The sequence below is a fragment of the Lissotriton helveticus genome, chromosome 1_1 (assembly GCF_964261635.1).
Source record: "Lissotriton helveticus chromosome 1_1, aLisHel1.1, whole genome shotgun sequence".
Lineage (NCBI taxonomy): Eukaryota > Metazoa > Chordata > Amphibia > Caudata > Salamandridae > Lissotriton > Lissotriton helveticus.
In genome coordinates, this window is record NC_136057.1 from 1628272244 (window position 1) to 1628291098 (window position 18855).

Below are 18855 nucleotides of genomic sequence, written 5' to 3' on the forward strand. Positions count from 1 at the left end.
GCCGAACACGTAGCCAGCACCTAACACAAGCTCCGTTTCGAACTGCGAATAAGTACATGGCGTTTTGAACGCGTAAACCACTATCAAACATCAAAAGACTCACACATTTCTTAACCACGAAATTTAAGCACCAGTTTGTTTCTTTTCATACACTTGTTTGAACTCACACGGAGCTGCCAGTTTTTCATCGAAGACTGGTTTCGTATATAATTGCCATTTGAAAAGACCGACTCCATAACACTTTTTTGGCACACTGAAAGGTATATTGCACCATTATTTTTGCACCGCATAAATGATATCCTAAAAGCCACGTTCTCCATTAACATTGTCACGTTTACATATCTCAACCACTTGAATCCACAAAACTTTATGTAAAAGTTACCACCACCCGGTTACCAAGCATGATTCACCATCCCCATGAAATATATAATAGACACAAACAATGTGAAATAAGAATATAGTCCCTCATGTTATTCACGTTTATCCTAGGACCAATCCCTGATGAAGGGTAAAAATACCCAAAATGCATTGGATGGATGAAATTATCCATACACTATGAGTTGCATAAGAAGCTTGAAATGAAGATACAATGTATGAATAATAAAATACATGAATTTATGTGCACTCAACAAGAATCTGTTTACCTCCATTACTAATTGAAAGAGCCTATTTTGAAGGACCAATGTAGTGCCCTGGGGGGACATATTCCATGAAGGAAGTGCAGATCAGAAATCCCTCACTCTTGCCTTCCACCTCATGTAGTACATGCGTTAGTCTCCCAAGATTTATCCCCATGTAGCGATTCGGGATAAGCCCATGCTTGTCTTTGTGTACCAGGCCTCATCATAGGGTTCAGTCAGTTGGCCAATAGTTGACATAACATTTTTACGTCCGTGTTTATCATGATAAGCAGACGACACCGCTGGGTCTGAACTATCCCCCAACATACTGATCCCCTTCCCCCATGGTTAGCGGTAGTACCCCATCCTCTTAGCCTCCTAGTAAACCTAGAGGAGCCACGTGTGAGGGCAACGCCAAGAAGTCCTGATAGACTTTAGATGGGAACCCCCTACCCTCCCTCCCCCCACGAGCCTTAGTCTTCCGGATCATCCATAATGCCACACGCAGCTCGTCTAAAGTGACGTCCGCCATCAACTCAGCAATCGCCTCCACACCAACCCACTGGAGGCGTACTCACCCAAGAAAGCCCTAATCATGTCAGTTGTGATATGTGGGTTTGCTCTATAGATCTCCCTCCAAGTGGCATCGGAAGGTGGTCAAGATGGCCACTCCTGAAGACACCATTGCGCCCTCTATAGTAATTAAATGATGTATAGGGGTAATGACCACCTCCCTGCGCAAAATCCAGGCCAATGTTCTGCCAGACTTAGCACGTTCTCGATGCAATCTCTGATGGTATTGCTTCAGAGTGTTTTTATCCAATGTGTCCCACATGCTCGCAATGCGATGGTGCACCTAGACCTCCTCCCTATGGAAAGCCGGATCGGAAAAATCCTACACCAGCAAACATAGCCAAACCAGCCTCAGCCGCCTGGAGCTCCCCCTGCAGATGGTGCAGCAGCTCACAGGTCAGCCCCATGCATTGCACCGCAGCAAAGACTTCATAGCCTCCCATTCTGTGGCCCTGCAAGTGATCGTGCTCCAGTTATGCTCTAAATATTCAGTTAAAATAAAAGGAACAATTGATGGAAAGAATGCTGAATAATGCACACATTCACCCCCAGTCACAAAGACCTGGGTTTAATCCATTGTTCTTTGGCTCACCACGCCATCCCAATTGTGACCCAGGCATATGCAAATCAGTCTTGACCCTGGTCCTCATGGGAACAGTCCAGTCCGAACTGCAAAGCCAAGTCCTCCCTGGACCAGAAACAAGCATCCTGGGACCGGTTTCGGGGGATCACCCCTCATCAGCCAGGTTAGCTTGAATTCAGTGGCGCAGTGAGCATGGGACCCTTGTCTGGGCATACCCTTCCCACTTAAGGCAACAAAAGCAAAAGGGACGATTGATGGGCGGAATGCTGAACAATGCAAACATTCATCCCCAGTCACAAACATCTGAGTTTAATCCATTGTTCTTTTGCTCACCACGCCATCCCAATTTGGACCCAGCCATATACAAATCAGTCTTGACCCTCTTCCTCATGGAAACAGTCCAGCCCGAACTGCTAAGCCAAGTCCTTCCTGGGCCAGAAACAAGCATCCTGGGACTGGTTTTGGGGTATCACCCTCATCAGCCAGGCTAGCTTGAATCCCTAAGTGGGATCGGTATGCCCAGATCTGGGTCTCTTGGTTACTGTGCCACTGGATTCAAGCTAACCTGGCTGATGTGGGGTAATACCCCGAAACCGGTCCGAGGATGCTAGTTTCCAGTCCAAGGACCTGGCTTGGCAGATCGGGCTGGACTGTCCCCATGAGGAACAGGATCAAGACTGATTTGCATATGGCTGGGTGTAAATTGGGGAGCAAAAGACCAATGGATTTAATCCAGATCTCTTGACTAAGGGTGAATGTATGATTTATTCAGCATTCCATCCATCATTTGTTTGCATTCCACTAAATATTCAGTTAGCGCCGGAGACAGTGCCTCCTTGCCCACCACATCCAACTTCAGTGTACAACTAACAGGGGAGTGATCGGACGAGAACCTAGTCAAATGTGACACAATCATCTCCTTGGCAAGGGGGATCCCGGCCACTAGCACCCTATCCAGGCTGCTAAATGTGCTGTGTGGCATGTGTACAAGTAGTGCATTGTCAGGAGCGAGCACCAGGCGTCATCACCACTTTGAAACCGGTTGCCATACAGGGTTTCGTGCCCAAACGAGGGGACGGGAGCAGTCTATCATGTTCTCTAGTTAGTATACCGCTGAAGTCCCCTAACCACAAAAGAAGCACCTCCGTATCCTTGCCCTGCCAAGCCCATCTTAGGCTATCCCCAGGGAAACTCTGGGCTCACAGCTGCTGCCAAAAGCCCCAGCACAATCCAAAAGCCCAGCTGTAGCCCAGTCAGTGATGGCCCAGAGCATGCAGCAGAAGCTCTCCTCTGGTACTCTGGGGCCCGGTGCAGCAAGGCCTCAGGCATGGATACCAACCAGAATCAGGCATTTACCCTTTCAACGCAGCTTGGCGGGATGCTCCCTGCCCTGGGCGCCTCAATCTCGGGGAGCCATCAAAGACGGAGCACCAGCCCTGCTACAGCCATGCGCAGTCCAGCGGCTGGCTCTCTCCTGCTACTGGCCTCCGCCACTCCCAAGCTTGGAGGGCAGGACCCAGCCGCCCCATCCTCTGGGCCAGCTGCGCCCAACCTACTCCATGGAGACTAGCTGCCTCCTGCACAGGATTTCATTATTACCCCCTCCTTGTAACTCAGGCTGTCAAAGCTTATTCCAGCCCGCCTAACTCACAGTAGGCCCATTCAACATTGCTGTCCCAGTGTCAGTCTCAGCACCACCAGTCCCAGTCTCCCTGGTCACTCCTCCGTCAAACTGCAAGCAGCAGGTGCTCCAAATCGCAAGGTGCACTGCTCCACTGCGTCTACACAGCATTCGGGTGGCAGGATTATGAAGGATGCAGGCGGTCCTGCCAGTCATCTTGTTAGGCCATGCCCAGGAAAGGGGAGGGTTGAAGAAAAGGGTGGGGTGATGTATGTGTGATAGGTATGGGGATAGTAGCCTTGTCTGCCTTCATGCACTGCTTTGGTGGGGTTGTAATATCCAAGGCCTCCCACGATGGACGTTTAGAGGGTTGAGCAGCTGCAGATCCCGAAGGGCAGGTGAGGGTCTGGGCCGTGTGAGAATGAATGGCCAAGTGTCTTTGCCAGGGAACGATCTCTTCTTCTAATTTGTGGGGAATCTGTTACAGAGTGCCAGAGCGGAGGTCGGTCTTGCTGGCTGACGCCGAGTGTTTAAGCTCACAAGATGGCTTAGATTTCAGCACCCATGGTAGGGTCAGTGCAGCGGCGTAAGTGATAGACGCAGATAGTCAAGCCGGTGCCGGTATGTGGGGCACCGAAGTGGGCTGCCTCACTGATTTCTGTCGCACAGAGCCAGAGCTGGGTGGTACATTCAAAGATTGTGGTTGTTGATGACCATGGTCTGAAGGCAGTGGTGACCAGGTGGCTTGTCTCTGGTGTTCCAGAGTGGCTGGATGCCCCTTTGTTCAGGCTGCTCTGCTGTAGAGCGATGGTGAGGGGCATCATACTCATTACCTGCTGAGCTGGTGGAAGGTCCTCAAGCTCCAAATCGGAGTCAGAGCTGTTCTCTGGGTAAAGACTTTCTCTTCTGCTGCCGAGGGCTGTGGATGGTGCGCCACCTTGATGTTTTCTGGACCGAACTGATCCTGTGCGCCGTCTTTGCTCCTACGCGACATCATGAGATGCCAATCTCAATGGCCTCTGCCGCTCCTTTTGCTCCAAAAAGACCTGTAAACATCACAAGCGGCTTTGTGATGCTCAGCAAAAGACACACATTGCAGATGTGATGAGATCAGTGCACAGATACTGTGCTTGGCAGCGAGGACAATAACAGAATGGCATCTGTTACATCACAGTCTAAGCATGGGGGAGATATGCGACAAACAGACAGGAGTAGGGCCCAACGGTCGAGGCCCCGGATGATCTGAACCACGTTTGAGCGACGTCACAAACATCGACCCAAGAGCAGGAAGAAAGGGAGATGCAATTGATTACAATAACACGGAGGTAAGGAACCCATGTGGACTGAAAAGAGCACTGCGGTGGTGTTAAACCAGAACACAAGAGAACACATCCGAACCAGACGGCAGAAATAAAACAATCTAACAATGGAGTTGTTGTCCATGAGCATTACCAGCAAGAGGAGGAGTCACAATGACTTGAAAGAATGCTTTAACAAAGAAAACTTGCACACATCCAGGTCCAACAATAGATGGCAGGAGTATGCACAGCATGTGTATCAACAGCCACACATGCTTCAAACATATGCTTTCCCAAGTGAGGCTTAGCAAAAGTGAATATTTGTTTTCTCTTGCAAATGGAATTAGTTCCAGCTATACAAAATAGGATTGCCCTCTTGAGATCTTGAATGTGTAAAGCCCTTTCTGCCACAGAGTGGGGAAAAGATGGGCAAATTGAATGTTTGACATGAAAAGGGAAACCACAGTAGGTAGGACTTTTGGGGTTGTCCTCAAAAGCATTTGTGTACTTTAGTAAATGATTACTCTGTAGTTAATGCTCAACATACGGATTCTCTGAAGAGATGTGATAGGAGCCAGAAATGCTATCTTCTGTGACAATAACTGCACATTACAGTCATGCAGCATTTAAAGGAAGGACCCATTAACCTTTAGGGAATGACATTGAGATTCCAAGTTGGGTATGAAGGCATCCTTGGTGGAATCACCCTTCCAAGGTCCTCTGTGAGTATGACAACTATCTTTAAAAGAAACACATGCTGCTTATTCTCAATGCTTTATTTGTAAAAGACGAAGTGCCAAGTCCCAAAGTGTTGCTCACAAGCCCACATCCATAGCTATTGTACGTCAGTGTCTTGAAAAACAAACCGTGAAATCTTAATTACACCTCATGTCTTTAATTTACGACTGACTCGCCCAGCCCCTTAAATTCAGTTTGCAGATTTCTGCTTTCTCCCTCTGTCACATATTTTCTGCATTTCTCCTTTTCTTTTCTCCTTTGTGTGTTTTAGACTCTCCGACTGATGAGGAAAAATAAATACAGTTTCCTAAAAATGAGCGCCGGTGGGCCCCAGCTGCAACCACTGGCTCAAATAAAGCACTGCCTGTTCTCATTGTAGAGTGCAGGTGTAGATGGATGGAAATGTATTCTAGTCCGGATTTCAGTAAATTACAAATGATATCCTGAACTGAGGTTATTGAAGAGTCTATTACCAATGCATCAGTGAACACATCCTTCCCACTTGGCAGCCTTGCAGACCAGCCTGGTGGGTTTGCATGCCTCAAGCAGGCTTACCAACCATTCCTCTGGGATTTTCAAGTAACCAAATTGTAACTGAGTGCCAAACTGCTAGATTCAACTGTCTGGATACAGGACATCAGCCTCATGGTAATTTTTCATGCATATGCACATCCATCACCACTAGCAATGAGTACCAAAGTTGCCTTGCCCACAATGATACCACTAGAATGACACTCATTGACACATCCCACATTTTCCTCAAGGCGTATGGTATTGGCAAAAGTGGAGTAGCATCAGCAAATATCACTGACTTGTTCATTCATAATCCATCACCCTTTGACTGTGGGTGGGGCAACTGAAGGCAACGTTTTTGCATTTTAAACAGTAGCAATTCATTTTTATAGCATTGTGTCGACATGGGGCTGAACAAATCCTTTCCATCAAAAAGGACACTGATCAGATGATGCTACAAATCAAGTCTGAAACCCAAGACTCCGAGTCAGGCATGGATCCTTAATTGAATGCAGTGGTTAATTTCTCGCAAGACAATATTAGCAGTGTCAAATGCAGACCAGATGTTTGCATTCAATATCACATTTCCTTCCACAACCAGCTCTTATTATAAGACTGGGCCATTAGGGGCTGTCAATTTTTCTCAATCCGAGGAGTGACAACCCTAACCTTCACGGCATCTTTAATGTTGTCTGCACTGGTCATAAGCATGCTTCCGACCATGCAGAGATATTGGTCAGCTTGTGGTTCTGTGCCACTCTCTCTATGACTGCATGATAGGCTGTGGTATCGTTAGGTGGGGAGGCCTGAACAGGGTAGGGATTCAAGCCAACGTTGCCTGGGTCAACCTGATAATCTTTCCAAGGGTCATCACTTTCCCACTTTAAGACAGTATCATAATATGAGTCTCGGGTATTATAGAGACTATCTTGGTCCCAATCGGTGTGGTCTGAGTGACAAAATAGCTGTGGTAAATTAGGTGGTGGAGGTAGGTGGTGGTTTGAGCTGCCTGGAGTAGAAGGTTGAGATGATGGCCTACTGTACTTGTTCTCAACTATCTTGAGATAGAAAGGACTGTTGGTCCTCTGTGATGTGCAAATCAGACATGTCTTTATAACTCCAATAGGATTAAGTCTACAAATATTTTGTGCTGTAATTCTTGCGTAAATCCAGAGCATAATCCTTTATTGACCTCAGGTAGAAACTCCACCTCCTGCCCCCCCAAAACTTGAGAAATGCCAGGATGTGCTGGCATCAGCAGAGTCTGTGGTACATGCTCAGATATAGTGAATATGGGTCGTGGAATAATCAGGAAAAGAGGTATCCCGTACACCCATAACATTCTGTGACTGCTGCAGCTGCTGAAGAGGGCCTTCTTCTGTGATCATAAAGCAATGTAGACTTTTAGTGAAAGTGAAGCAGAATATAAACGCCATCCATGGTGATGTGATGGTGAATGGATATACTTTAATTGTAGCGACATGGAGGTGTAAGAAGATGCCTCGATATCAATGAATGCTACAACCTTGATCGAGTCAACAAAGGCAAAGTTGTTTTCCCTTCAACTTAGATGCTCTTGAATGGTCAACAGGTGGTGTCCTTCATTAGCACTAATAAGCTTGATTGGTTGAGCAGATTGCCAAGAGAAATGGTGTCTGTGCTATTTCGCATTCTTTTCTTCTCTAGATTTCCCTTCAAGTAAGAGGGCAAGAACTGGAAGGCAAGCTAGAAATATTGCATGAAAATCATATGCCACCTTCTTTCTTCTGCAGCAGGACACTTCACAAATATGCCTACCCTAAGTAAAGAGAAATAAGTAAGCAGATATACCTGAAACATCTCTTTGTAGAGCAAATAATTTAATATAAATGCTTTAGAAGGTCCATCCAGTAAATGAAGTTGCAAAGGACCTCAATATGCCAGGAGACATCAAACAAAATAAGATTGTAGAATGCTTTTGATTATTGTTAATTATGGACTTGGCAGAGAATAGTTTTCTCTCTTCAATGGATAAACCCTTGGAAGGCAAAAAACAGCACAGCGTTGAAAGACCCTCTTCTTACATGAAGCCGGTAATTAAAAAAAAAACTTTAGTGTAGCAAGACTAAAATTATTGTTCCGTAAAAAAAGCATATTTCTATTTCTGTACTTCCCAAATTTCGGTTAAGTTTTCCTTTTGGAAGGGGCCAGACTATACTGAATTCATGCTGCAATGTGCTCATTTTTGGATTCCCAGTAGGTAATCAGCATTTATTTTTAAATAGGTGCTCTGTATATTTAAGAAGTGGCTTCTGCCATGGTTAGTCACATCTTCAAAGGCTTTTAATGCTGCTCCCTCGTCTTAATGTTGACGTCCAGTAGCAAATGCTAACTCTTGGAACCCACCCCATTACTAGTAACCCTGATAATGTTAGAACGATAGGGAAAAAGTATCTGCAGTCAGTCAATGAGAAATACTCGCATATCGATCGTAGACTATTTTGGTTGAATAAGTCTGATAGACTTATGTAGTTATAGTAAATTTCTCAGAAGAAAAACACTTATTGTACATAAGACAGTTAAATTCACTGCTAAATTACTTCTATGGATTTCTAGCGCTTTCACACCCATACTTACCATGTTTCCATGGGTTAGGTTTTGTGTTCTCGGCAGGTGATACTCGACCAGTCGGACTATTTAGCCTTTGTTCCATTTTAGTTCTAAACAAGAAAACAAGACAAAGTGAGATTGCGACACTTTAACATAACGATATGAGTGGTAACAGAAAGTAGTATGTGATCCTGTCAACTTTAAGATTGCACTAGGTGAGTAAGTAGAGAAGAGCTGCTCAAAGGTGTAATTTTAAGTTGGTGCCAAATTCATGTATGTATGATCTTGTACTATGTACAGTGATAACTCAATAGGAATGACTGTTAACAGATCCTGCTATCATTAACGTGTTCTAATTTTATGACTATTGTTATACCTTTAGGTTTTATGAGGGTTATCATATTGAGCTAAAAATAAAGGTTTCCTTCAGTCAAAGTGACATTGATTCATGTAGCACCTAAATAGAATATTCAGGTTATACATCTCAATAAGATATTGGAGTTTAGAGATTAACTCTCTTCATGAATTAATTTTTCTCCAAGTTAAGTGTTTGGCATTATTTGCACCACAGATAGTGACTGGTAAAGTCTAAACACTTTATGGCCTGGAGAAAAGGCCAAGAGAGAGTAGCTGAAGGATGGCATGCTGGAGCTTGTAAGAGAGCTTTCACTGAAGGACACATTCATCAGCCCTTTTGTAAGGTGCAAGGATTGGAAGTAACTATTTGTATTCTTATAAAGAACATTCTGTAGTCAAGTAGGTGTGGGCTGATCCTGAACTGGATGGCCCCTGGAGTGATCGAAAATAAAGTTAGGCCCATGTGGAGATGAATGCTAGCCAAAGTAGGAGCCCAGGTTTGTTCCCTAGCCTTCCGCTGAAGTGTGTCCACTCATATGGACCAAATCAAATGTAATGTATCCAAATAATCAGAAAATAGGTAACCAAGTGTTCAATTAAACAGAAATAAGTCCACAGCCTCTTACTTTTGAAAATTCGGAAAAGAGCTGTTTTCACTCTTGCGTGGACTGAAATGTGTTGGTGTTAAAAACGATGACTCTATAAAAAAGAAATCCAAGGAAAGAGTTAGCTTAGTAACAAATAAATAAACAAACTTTCGTAGACAATCATTCTTGTGTAGTGCCACATTATTATTTTTTGGTTTAACAATTTTAGTTTCTGCTCTTTATTCTTAAATACAGCCATTCACAAGTGTTGTTTGTAGGGGACAGTGGCTCAACTATTGATTTTATAAGGGGTTGTTATGAAGGTCTTATAAAAACATGGTATTTCCCGATCACAGAGACCTGGATCACAATGAAAATTCTATACTCAATGGTGCACTAGCAAATGACCCATATACTTAGTGGCTTGATGAAAGCCTTAGATAGTGCACCTTCAAATACAAACTGGGCACCAGGGGTCCTTGTACCCGAAACTTACTGTGATGTATCGCCACACTCCTCCCTCTAGTGGTTAAACATACCAATAATATGGCGTGGCCTTCCAGTACTGTCTTGGGGATAAACCTACCATAATTGGTTCCATGCAATTTAACCAGCACTTTGTAATTAACAGCAGTGCAAAGGAAGTAGAGTGGATTCAGATATGCATTATTTACAAGTGATCATGTACCCTATTTATTCATAAGAAACCTGGAATTTGCACAGTTTATGTTAAATTTACGACATGTGTTAAACTTCCTCTGCTATGGACTATAGACTAGATTCTTTAATCAAGGCGTTGGGATCCTATTTCTATATCAATGACTCTTCCCTTAATGAATATACCATGAACCATAGTTGCACTGTGTAACTAACACGGGGTTATTTATATGCCTAGGATCTTCTTTCCCCCTTCAAGATACTCAGACTGAATAACATCAATGACCCCAGAAGGATCAGCTGGTGTACAAGACGTGCCATCTGTTCAAGACATCAGAGGATGAGGAATGGAATAGACTTCAGTGTTAAAAGAAGATATTTCGACCCACTGACATGTTGCACTACAATCCAGGGTTGCAGTGCATGCAAAAAAAGAGTCTAGTGGTTGGAACGAATCAAAAATAAGTATGGAATTTATGCTCCCTGTAGGTCTACATTTTATTATATATAATTACCCAGTGGCAGTATCTACTAGGTAGTTCTAGTTAGAACTGTTTTTCCAGATAAAGAGCGTTTTTTGATTTGCAAATAACTTTATAAAGATTTGTTTATTCAAACACATCAACATCATTTAAACATGGTGTTGAAACATAGGTACACAAGGAATTCAGCAAATAGATACCTTCACAGCATTCATTGGAACAAATCGCGTCCCAACACACAAGGTATAGTACAGTAAATAGGAGAATCGCAGTCAACTTGTAAAGCAATGCATGACATTGGAATGATGGGGAATTGCAGTTACTGAGCAATCAGAAATGTGCGTTAATTCAGGTTCGATCAGTTACATTGAAGAAGCTTGGTCAGGATATAAGCAGCTTAGTTCTAACTGAGCCATATAAGTGCGATGAATAAAATTAAAGTGGACAAGCTTAAGCCGCCTGTTACCAGAAACTTTCCCAGTCAATGCGCACACCCTGCCCAATCCTTATCAGTCAATGGATCTCCCAGATCCGTATCCCAGGACTCTTGAGCCCGCAGAGTCCCATGGCCACATCCGCCCCATGGCGTTATATAACAGAGACATCAGGTGTCTCTCTGTTGCACGGATCAACATCACCCTCAGACTACCAGACACAAAAGGAGCCATCGGGCAAGTCCATGTCTGCCTGGGAAACTCAGCCAAGCCCACGTACTGTAAAAAGTGCCCAGGTCCCACACCGAACTCCCTTTGACCGTCCTCAAAGTAGATAAAGATCTCATTTGGGTAAAAGTCACCCCAGGTATCACAGCCACTCTTTCACGCTGGATAGGTCATGCTGGCCTCCATACGGTGAAGAGGGACAAGTATCCATACTGGAAGCTTCCTGTGAAAGGGGTGCCCTACGAAGCAGTACGTTAATCAGATGTTACCACACTCAGGCTGTCACATGACCACAAATGGCTGATCGGTTGACATTCCAGTTCCTTCCATTTTTAACACTGCTAGGTTCTCTAAACCCACACATCTCACCAGTAAACGTTTTTCCCAATTGTCTCCCTCCACCAGCCATCGCGCTGCATGCTGAATCATTGCTGCAAAGTAATATAATTCCAATCACAGCACCTCCAACCCTCTCTCCTCATAACGTTTCATCAGTATAGTCCTGGATACTCTACCCTGCCCACCCGCCCATACGAAGGTAGTGATCAGGGTGTCCAGCTTTCCAAATACCCAGGCGGGGAGAAGGCATGCTGTATAGTATGAAGAAAATGTGAGAGAAGCACCTTCTTGCAGATTGTGATCCTGCCTACGAGTGAGACCGGCAGGGTGTTCAAAAAGGTAACTGAGGATTTCAGAGAGTCCAATATCAGCTCATGTTATATTGCAAGTGAGCCTTCCTTGAGTGAGCAAATTACCCAAATTGTGAAATCTATTAAGCTTCCTTCGGAAAACTACGTCTGGGAGGCTATCTACAGGAGCCCTGCTGGGAGTGGAAACAGCAGCAACTTTCTCCTATTTAATCGTAGTCCGGAGACCACCAGAAAGTCATCAAAGATACGCAGCCACTTTCCAAGCGACCCCATGGGCCTCCAGAGAAAAAACAGCGCATCATCCGCATAGAGCAAAACTAGGTGTCTCGTCTCTCCCACAGGTATGAACCACCCAATCATGTCTATGTGAACTCGGATTAAAAGGGATTTCCTTGTGAGGGCAAACAATAAGGGCGACGGTGGTCATCCCTGGCAGTTGCCCCATACCAATTCCCAGCCCTCAGAGCGGAGTGAGCCAATCCTAATTTGGACATATGGGCTCATATAAAGCATTCAGATCCAGTCATGGAATTTTGGGCAAATGTCAAAAACCCTTAGTACTTCCAAGACGTAGCTCCACTCGACTGTATGGAATGCCTTTTCTAGGTCTCCTGCAACCCAGAGCATCTGCTGGCACTATTCTTCTACCTCAGTGATGTCATCAGTGATGTAATTTGAGATGACATTAGGGCCGTCATATTAAATGACAGAGCATGTAAAGTGTGATGTAATGTGTAAGGTCATAAGCAGTGCATGGCGGGGGGCAAGTTATTGTTAGCTATAACGGTGAATGAGGTTTTTTTTTTAGTTCAGAATGTTAATGTTGTCTCTGACATTGACATAACTAACATTAATTTAACCACTGTTTTTTTCAGTGTATGTATGTATATATCAAGTCCATTTCAGTTTGCCAGTCAGTGCCAAACCACAGGTGGTGCAATGTAGGACGATACCGGTCAGCGCCCTACTTTTGGAACTTGCTCCTTTCAATTAAAAAGAGTCCTTGCACTCCATGGAGAGTATACCACCTTTCTTTATTTAAATGCCACTATGTCACTCACAGAGACGCGTTTCAGCACTGTACTGCCTTTATCAATCTGTATCATCGTGATGACTGTTTGATTTATGCCTTTATGATTCATGAAGGGAACACTCCTTGTACACCTTTAGCAGACTGGCCTATCCTGATAAATGTTATAAACACAAATGTACCAGTCTGCACGGTGAGCATTTTAATGTTCATATTCTTCACGCAAAACAATCAAAATGGTGCAAGTTCTTAAAATGATGGCATATACTTTTCTTAGTTCACCTTGAAAATAGTCTTCCATTTAGGCTTGTGGTGCTCCATCCTCTCTACTGCTTAGCAATACTTTCGCAGTGCCCTGATCCAAAGTCCTTGGAATTCAATCGACAGACAGGCTTCTCTCAGGAACACATGCCTCTCAGCCATGAGTACAAATCTCTTGCAGCAATGGCTGGCAGTTCCTGCCTCGTCCCAACTCCAACTCCTCACAATACCAGGCGCGAGGGCTGGTCGGCCGCTCATCTTCCACTCTCCATTGCGGTTTGCTGTGCAGCGCCAAACCACAATTGGAGGTGGGACGAGGCAGGAGCTGCAAGGACCCTTTTCAATTGAAAGGAACAAAAAAAAAAAAAAAAAAACAAGGCGGCAACGCCGAAACGCGTCTAAGCAGATACTGATCGAATAAATCGAGTTTGGATTCAGATTCATGGTGTCAGCGCCTTCTTTAAATCGGACAAGTTTGGCAAGATTGAATATATATATATATATATATATATATATATATATATATATATATATATATATATATTCACTGAAAAAACCATAGGTTATAGACCATATATAGTTAGGAATTAGCATTTAAAAAACCTTATTTTACTCACACAAAACCATTGAAATTCCATATATAGTTAGTTGCACTAACTATATATCGCGCACCCGCAATCCACTGCTGATCATGTCACATATTACATCATTCATGACATGGTCAGTGACATCACTGATGACATCACTGATGACATCTCAAATGACATCACTGATGACATCACTGATGACAACATCCAGTGACTGTATGTTTCTGTAAAGTTAAAATATGTCTTACATATTGAAGAATGAGTGGATGTATAAGTGTCTGGATGAAGAATTTAGTAGGTGCGTGACGGACTGTATGAGTGAGTGATTAAATGTGTCTCACTGAATGCATGGGTTAGTGACTAAACTGTCTTAATTTGTGCATCATTATGTCTGTTGTGATGTAAACTGCTGCATGTGTTGATCATTAGCTATACGAGAGGCTATATGTGTTATTAATTGGTTGCCCAAGTATTTCTATGGGAGATTGAGTTTGTGTGGGGGTGGCTGGAAGGTGTGTGACTGTGCATAGATGTGTGAGCAGTTTATTCACTAGGTGTATGAGTTCAAGAGTGCATGTGGAAACAGCTACATGGGCAGTTGACTGTGTGCATGAGTGTATTGATGAGTGAATGGATATCTCAATGCTACATGTCATAGTAAGTACATATGTAAAACACAGTACATGTGAGAGTTGGCATATATAAATAACTATGCATGAGAGCCACTGAATGAGTGAGTGGTTGTATCGATCATTGTGAACTTGTATCAGGGATTGTATAAGAGAGTAAATATGTGTTAGTATATGTTTCAATAAGTAAGGTGTGTTTAACTGTATAGTTGAAGAAATGGAGGTGAGATTGTTTCTTTGCATGACTGACTGGGTGTGTGAGTAACTCCATGGATGAGTGGCAGTGTGTGAGTGTCTGTATACACTGAGTGTATCTAAGGTTATATTAGAGTCTGAAGAGGTTTATCGTATTAGCACAAGAATGATGTCAAATGAGATGTCATCAGTGATGTCATCAGTGATGTCATTTGAGATGTCATCAGTGATGTCATCAGTGATGTCACTGACCATGTCATGAATGATGTAATATGTGACATGATCAGCAGTGGATTGCGGGTGCGCGATATATAGTTAGTGCAACTAACTATATATGGAATTTCAATGGTTTTGTGTGAGTAAAATAAGGTTTTTTAAATGCTAATTCCTAACTATATATGGTCTATAACCTATGGTTTTTTCAGTGAATTTCAATGGTTTTTTAATAGCAAATATCATAAGCTGTCGAATGTCAAGTACGTGGTAAGTAAAAACATTTTCGTGTTTATGCACACTGATCTGCTTTGAATGCTGCCCCCCACCCCTCATTTCTATTAGGAGTACTCTCTCTTTGCAGATAGTGAAGGGTAGTTAACGCAGGCCTTTGCCCCCGTTGTAATCCGTCGTGCCTGCTTCTCTCTCCATTTGATTGATTGTTCTCTTTGGTTCATTCTCTATTTACAAACAAGCACAGAGTCGCAATACTCTGTTTAGTCTTTGCAGATAGCTAAAAATCGTGTAAAAAAACAAAAGGAATCGAGCAAAATCAGTAGGCCACTAATGGGATCTCTTTTTGACCTCCCTAAAATAGAAACATTAGGAACAACCTGTTGATAATACCAATGTGTATGTACATAAGCGGCGTTGATTTGTGTTCACAGTACCCCTTGTTGATTGTTTGAATCGAGCATTGAATTGTTCGAAGTTGGTTCTCTTAAGAATCTTCTCTGCCTGCAAACGAGGAAGAATAGGAATATTCTCTCTCCCTTTGCAGATAGTGAAGGGTAGGTAACGCAAACCTTTAACACGTCGTGCCTATTTCGTTCCTCATTGATTGATTGTTTCCCCAAACATTGACTGTTTGGGAATTGGTTCTTTTTGGAGGTATTCCCTGTTTGCAAATATACGTAGGAAAATCTTTGCAAATAGTGAAAGGGTACGTAATGCGGACCTTTCTCCCCCGTTGTAATCTGTCATGCCTATCTACTCCCCACTGATTGATGCACCTGTTTCACCCGGACCATTTACTAGAGATACGTCATCTGGCCCGACCAGAGAGCACCCCTAGTGAAAAGGACATATGCAATAATAACGAAGTGATCACTGTATCCTGTTAACAGAAACTTTAGCATGAAACAACCTGGAAAGAAAAGAATAGGAAAACGAAAATCAGTAGGCCACTGATGAACATGAACTTTTATTAAACAACGAACAAAGAAACGATAACATAACGTAATGATAAAACCTATTAATGTCCTAGAAACAAGAAAACGTTAAAATATGCCAGTGGTGAGAGACCAGAAAAACAGTAAGAGAAACCAAATCACCCCTCGCTGTCCCACCGCCTGCCACGCCAAAAAAATCGATAGACTAGGGAAAATGCAAGTCAGTAGAACATCCGCCCCCACTCTGGAAACTTCCAAGGTGGGGCAGGGTTGCGGCTACGCCCAGCCGGGAGCAGCCCATATAAGGCGGGTCCTGCTGCCACGCCTCGGCCAGGAGATCCTAACGTAGGGTGTAGCCGGAGGAGAGGCCGAGGCCAGCGGGACCCGGCCAGGGGATTGCCTTTACAACGCTGAAGAGTTGCAGGGGGGGGAATGTCTCCTCGACCCTCCCCTCTCTCTCCCAGTCCGGCCGCGGTGGCCCTTGAGAGTTTCAGGTAGTCCCGCCACATGCTCTTCCGGTCCGGCCACCAACGGTCGGGGGGCCGAGGCCGACGGGATCCGGCTGCAGCCGATAAACCAAGGAACCCGTTCATGGGGCCAGAGCCAGGGGCGTCCGGCCGCCATCCACCGGAAGCCCGGCCCGAAGACGGACGGGACACTTCTTCTTTCTTGAATAATGGCTGCGACAACACTGGGGGGGGATGTCTTGCACATGCCTCCGACCCCCCCCCCCCCTTGTCCTCATCGCCTGGTCCGGCCATAACAAATCTCAAGCGAGACGCCGTGGGGTGCACTGGGAGGGAGAGACGGTGCGAACAGGCCTCTCCCGCCTCCCCAGGTGGAGGCTTCCCAGCTGCACCCTCAGCGCTCCAGGCGCCCGGAAAAGGGTTCTTCCACTGTGGCCATGCTGCAACGTCTCGCCCGGCAGGGTGGAGCCCGTCCGCTCATTTGACCCCGCGATCGCCAGTAGCTACCGAAGTCTCAAAATGGCGGTCGACCTGGCAAGAGCAGGCCCAGCATAAAGAAATGGCCCGGTCACTGGTTGACTCCACCACCGTAGTCCTCCACGACCTTGAAGATTCTAGAGGAGCCGCGGGAGTCTCCGACCCCCGATGGGGAATGACTGCCATGATCGCCCGTGGAGTGACGAAACTGTATCCGCGGGACGTCGCCGCTCCCATGCTGGCGCCAGCCTCACTTTGAATTACTAGAATCCTGCAGACCTCAGTTCCGGTGAAAGCACAGTGTGACCCGGTAGGAAAAATTGTTGCACCCCCTCCCCTTTTTGACTGATAGTTCAAACCACCGATCCTTTCCTTTGCCCTTTTAACGGAACTTTGGACTGCCTCCCCCTTTTTTACATTTTCTAGAGAAAACAAAACATTAACCACTACATTAGCATAGCAGTTGACACCAGAACTGTTTTCAAATTGAAAACCAACAACATCTTCAACAGAATCCTTTTTGTTTCTGCTGTGACCCTGCTACAGCACAGGCATTGTCCCCAGCAGTAATTCTGCAATGCCGGTAAGAATAGCTGTGGTGCCTACTGGACTCACTCACCCCCGCGGCGCCCCACGCCGTTATTTGCTGGGCGGCAACTTACTAGACATCACTTTCGTGCCATCTAGATTTCAGCGCGTTCTGCTGCCTTGGAACTATTCGCACAACAGACTGCTACTGACGACCCACCCCCAGGCAACATCTTCTGAATTTTCATAATTTGAAAGAACTAGTAACATGTCCTCATCAGGAATTCAAAAGAAATTGCCACGGTCTCGTCGTTGTTTAAATGTTTTTACTGTTTTTGTTTTGTTGTATATATTTATATGTTATTAAAGTTTTATATTCCTACTACTTTGTTGGAGTGCTATATATTTTTAATGTGACACATAATTGTAAAAACTTTGATGTACAAAGAGTCATTCCTGGAATCTTCCGCTTCAGGCTCGGTCCCCTCCCCAATCACAATACAGGATGTTTTTCAGATAGTAGGAACACGTGTGGTGTGACGGATCTCATCGGGTGTGGGCCTTGATCTACTATAACTCCTTTGAAGAGGGGTGATTCTTTACAGCTGGAGCCATAAACTACATCTGCAGGGCTAGCTGATAGCCTGGACAATCGGACACAGAGGAAGAGGAGTGTCAGAGGGTGCGGTAGTGAATAGGGCGAAAGGGAGGTGTCGGGCGGGCACAGAGTGTGATTCTCAGGGAAGAGCAGCGCAGATGGGGGGAGGTTTATTGCCCATGCATAAGACAGAGAGCGGGGGTGACCAGTGCCTGGGGAAGATGCTTGCGAGGGTGGGGAGCCATGCTACGAATCGACAGCGTGCAGAGAGTGGGTCTGGTCAAGGCATCTAAAATGGCTGCCGTGCACGACAAAAGTGTGGCATTTCAAAAAAGGCAAGATGGCGCAAACAATGTTTTTCAACACTTCCTCATTTCCTTCGAATCGAACGTTAACAGACGTTGGTGCATATTACCAAAGTTAAGCGATATTTATCGCTAACGATGCTTACCAACGAATTTTTTACCGCTAAGCATCGTCAGAAATTATCGAAGATAAACCTTGCTATTATCAAGGTTTATCGCAAATGCGATAATAAACGGCCGCAATGCATGAATATCGCTAAAAAGTCAGCGATATTCATGCATTACCGAGCTAATGCTCTTAGCCATTTTATCCACCTCCCATTGGATAACATGGCTAAGAACTGCTCAGGGCAGGTGTTACTTTTTGGAGATATTCGCGCTTAGCGCGAATATCTCCAAAAGTTGGTAATAGGAGATAGATATCTTGCATGTTGTAATGCAAATTATTGTGGTATATGGAACT

The 18855-nt window shown here is 44.6% G+C and overlaps 1 protein-coding gene across 1 annotated transcript in view; it reads right to left on the reverse strand.

Annotated features, from left to right (window-relative positions):
• The window catches only part of LOC144764805 (uncharacterized), a 581674-nt gene that overhangs the window by 166789 nt on the left and 396030 nt on the right, over positions 1 to 18855 (reverse strand). Inside the window, exons 9-10 of the mRNA XM_078650300.1 lie at positions 9519 to 9591; positions 8563 to 8645 (exon numbers count right to left, since the gene is read on the reverse strand). Coding sequence (XP_078506426.1) covers positions 8563 to 8645; positions 9519 to 9591 — 156 coding nt within the window. The remainder of the gene's footprint in view (positions 1 to 8562; positions 8646 to 9518; positions 9592 to 18855) is intronic.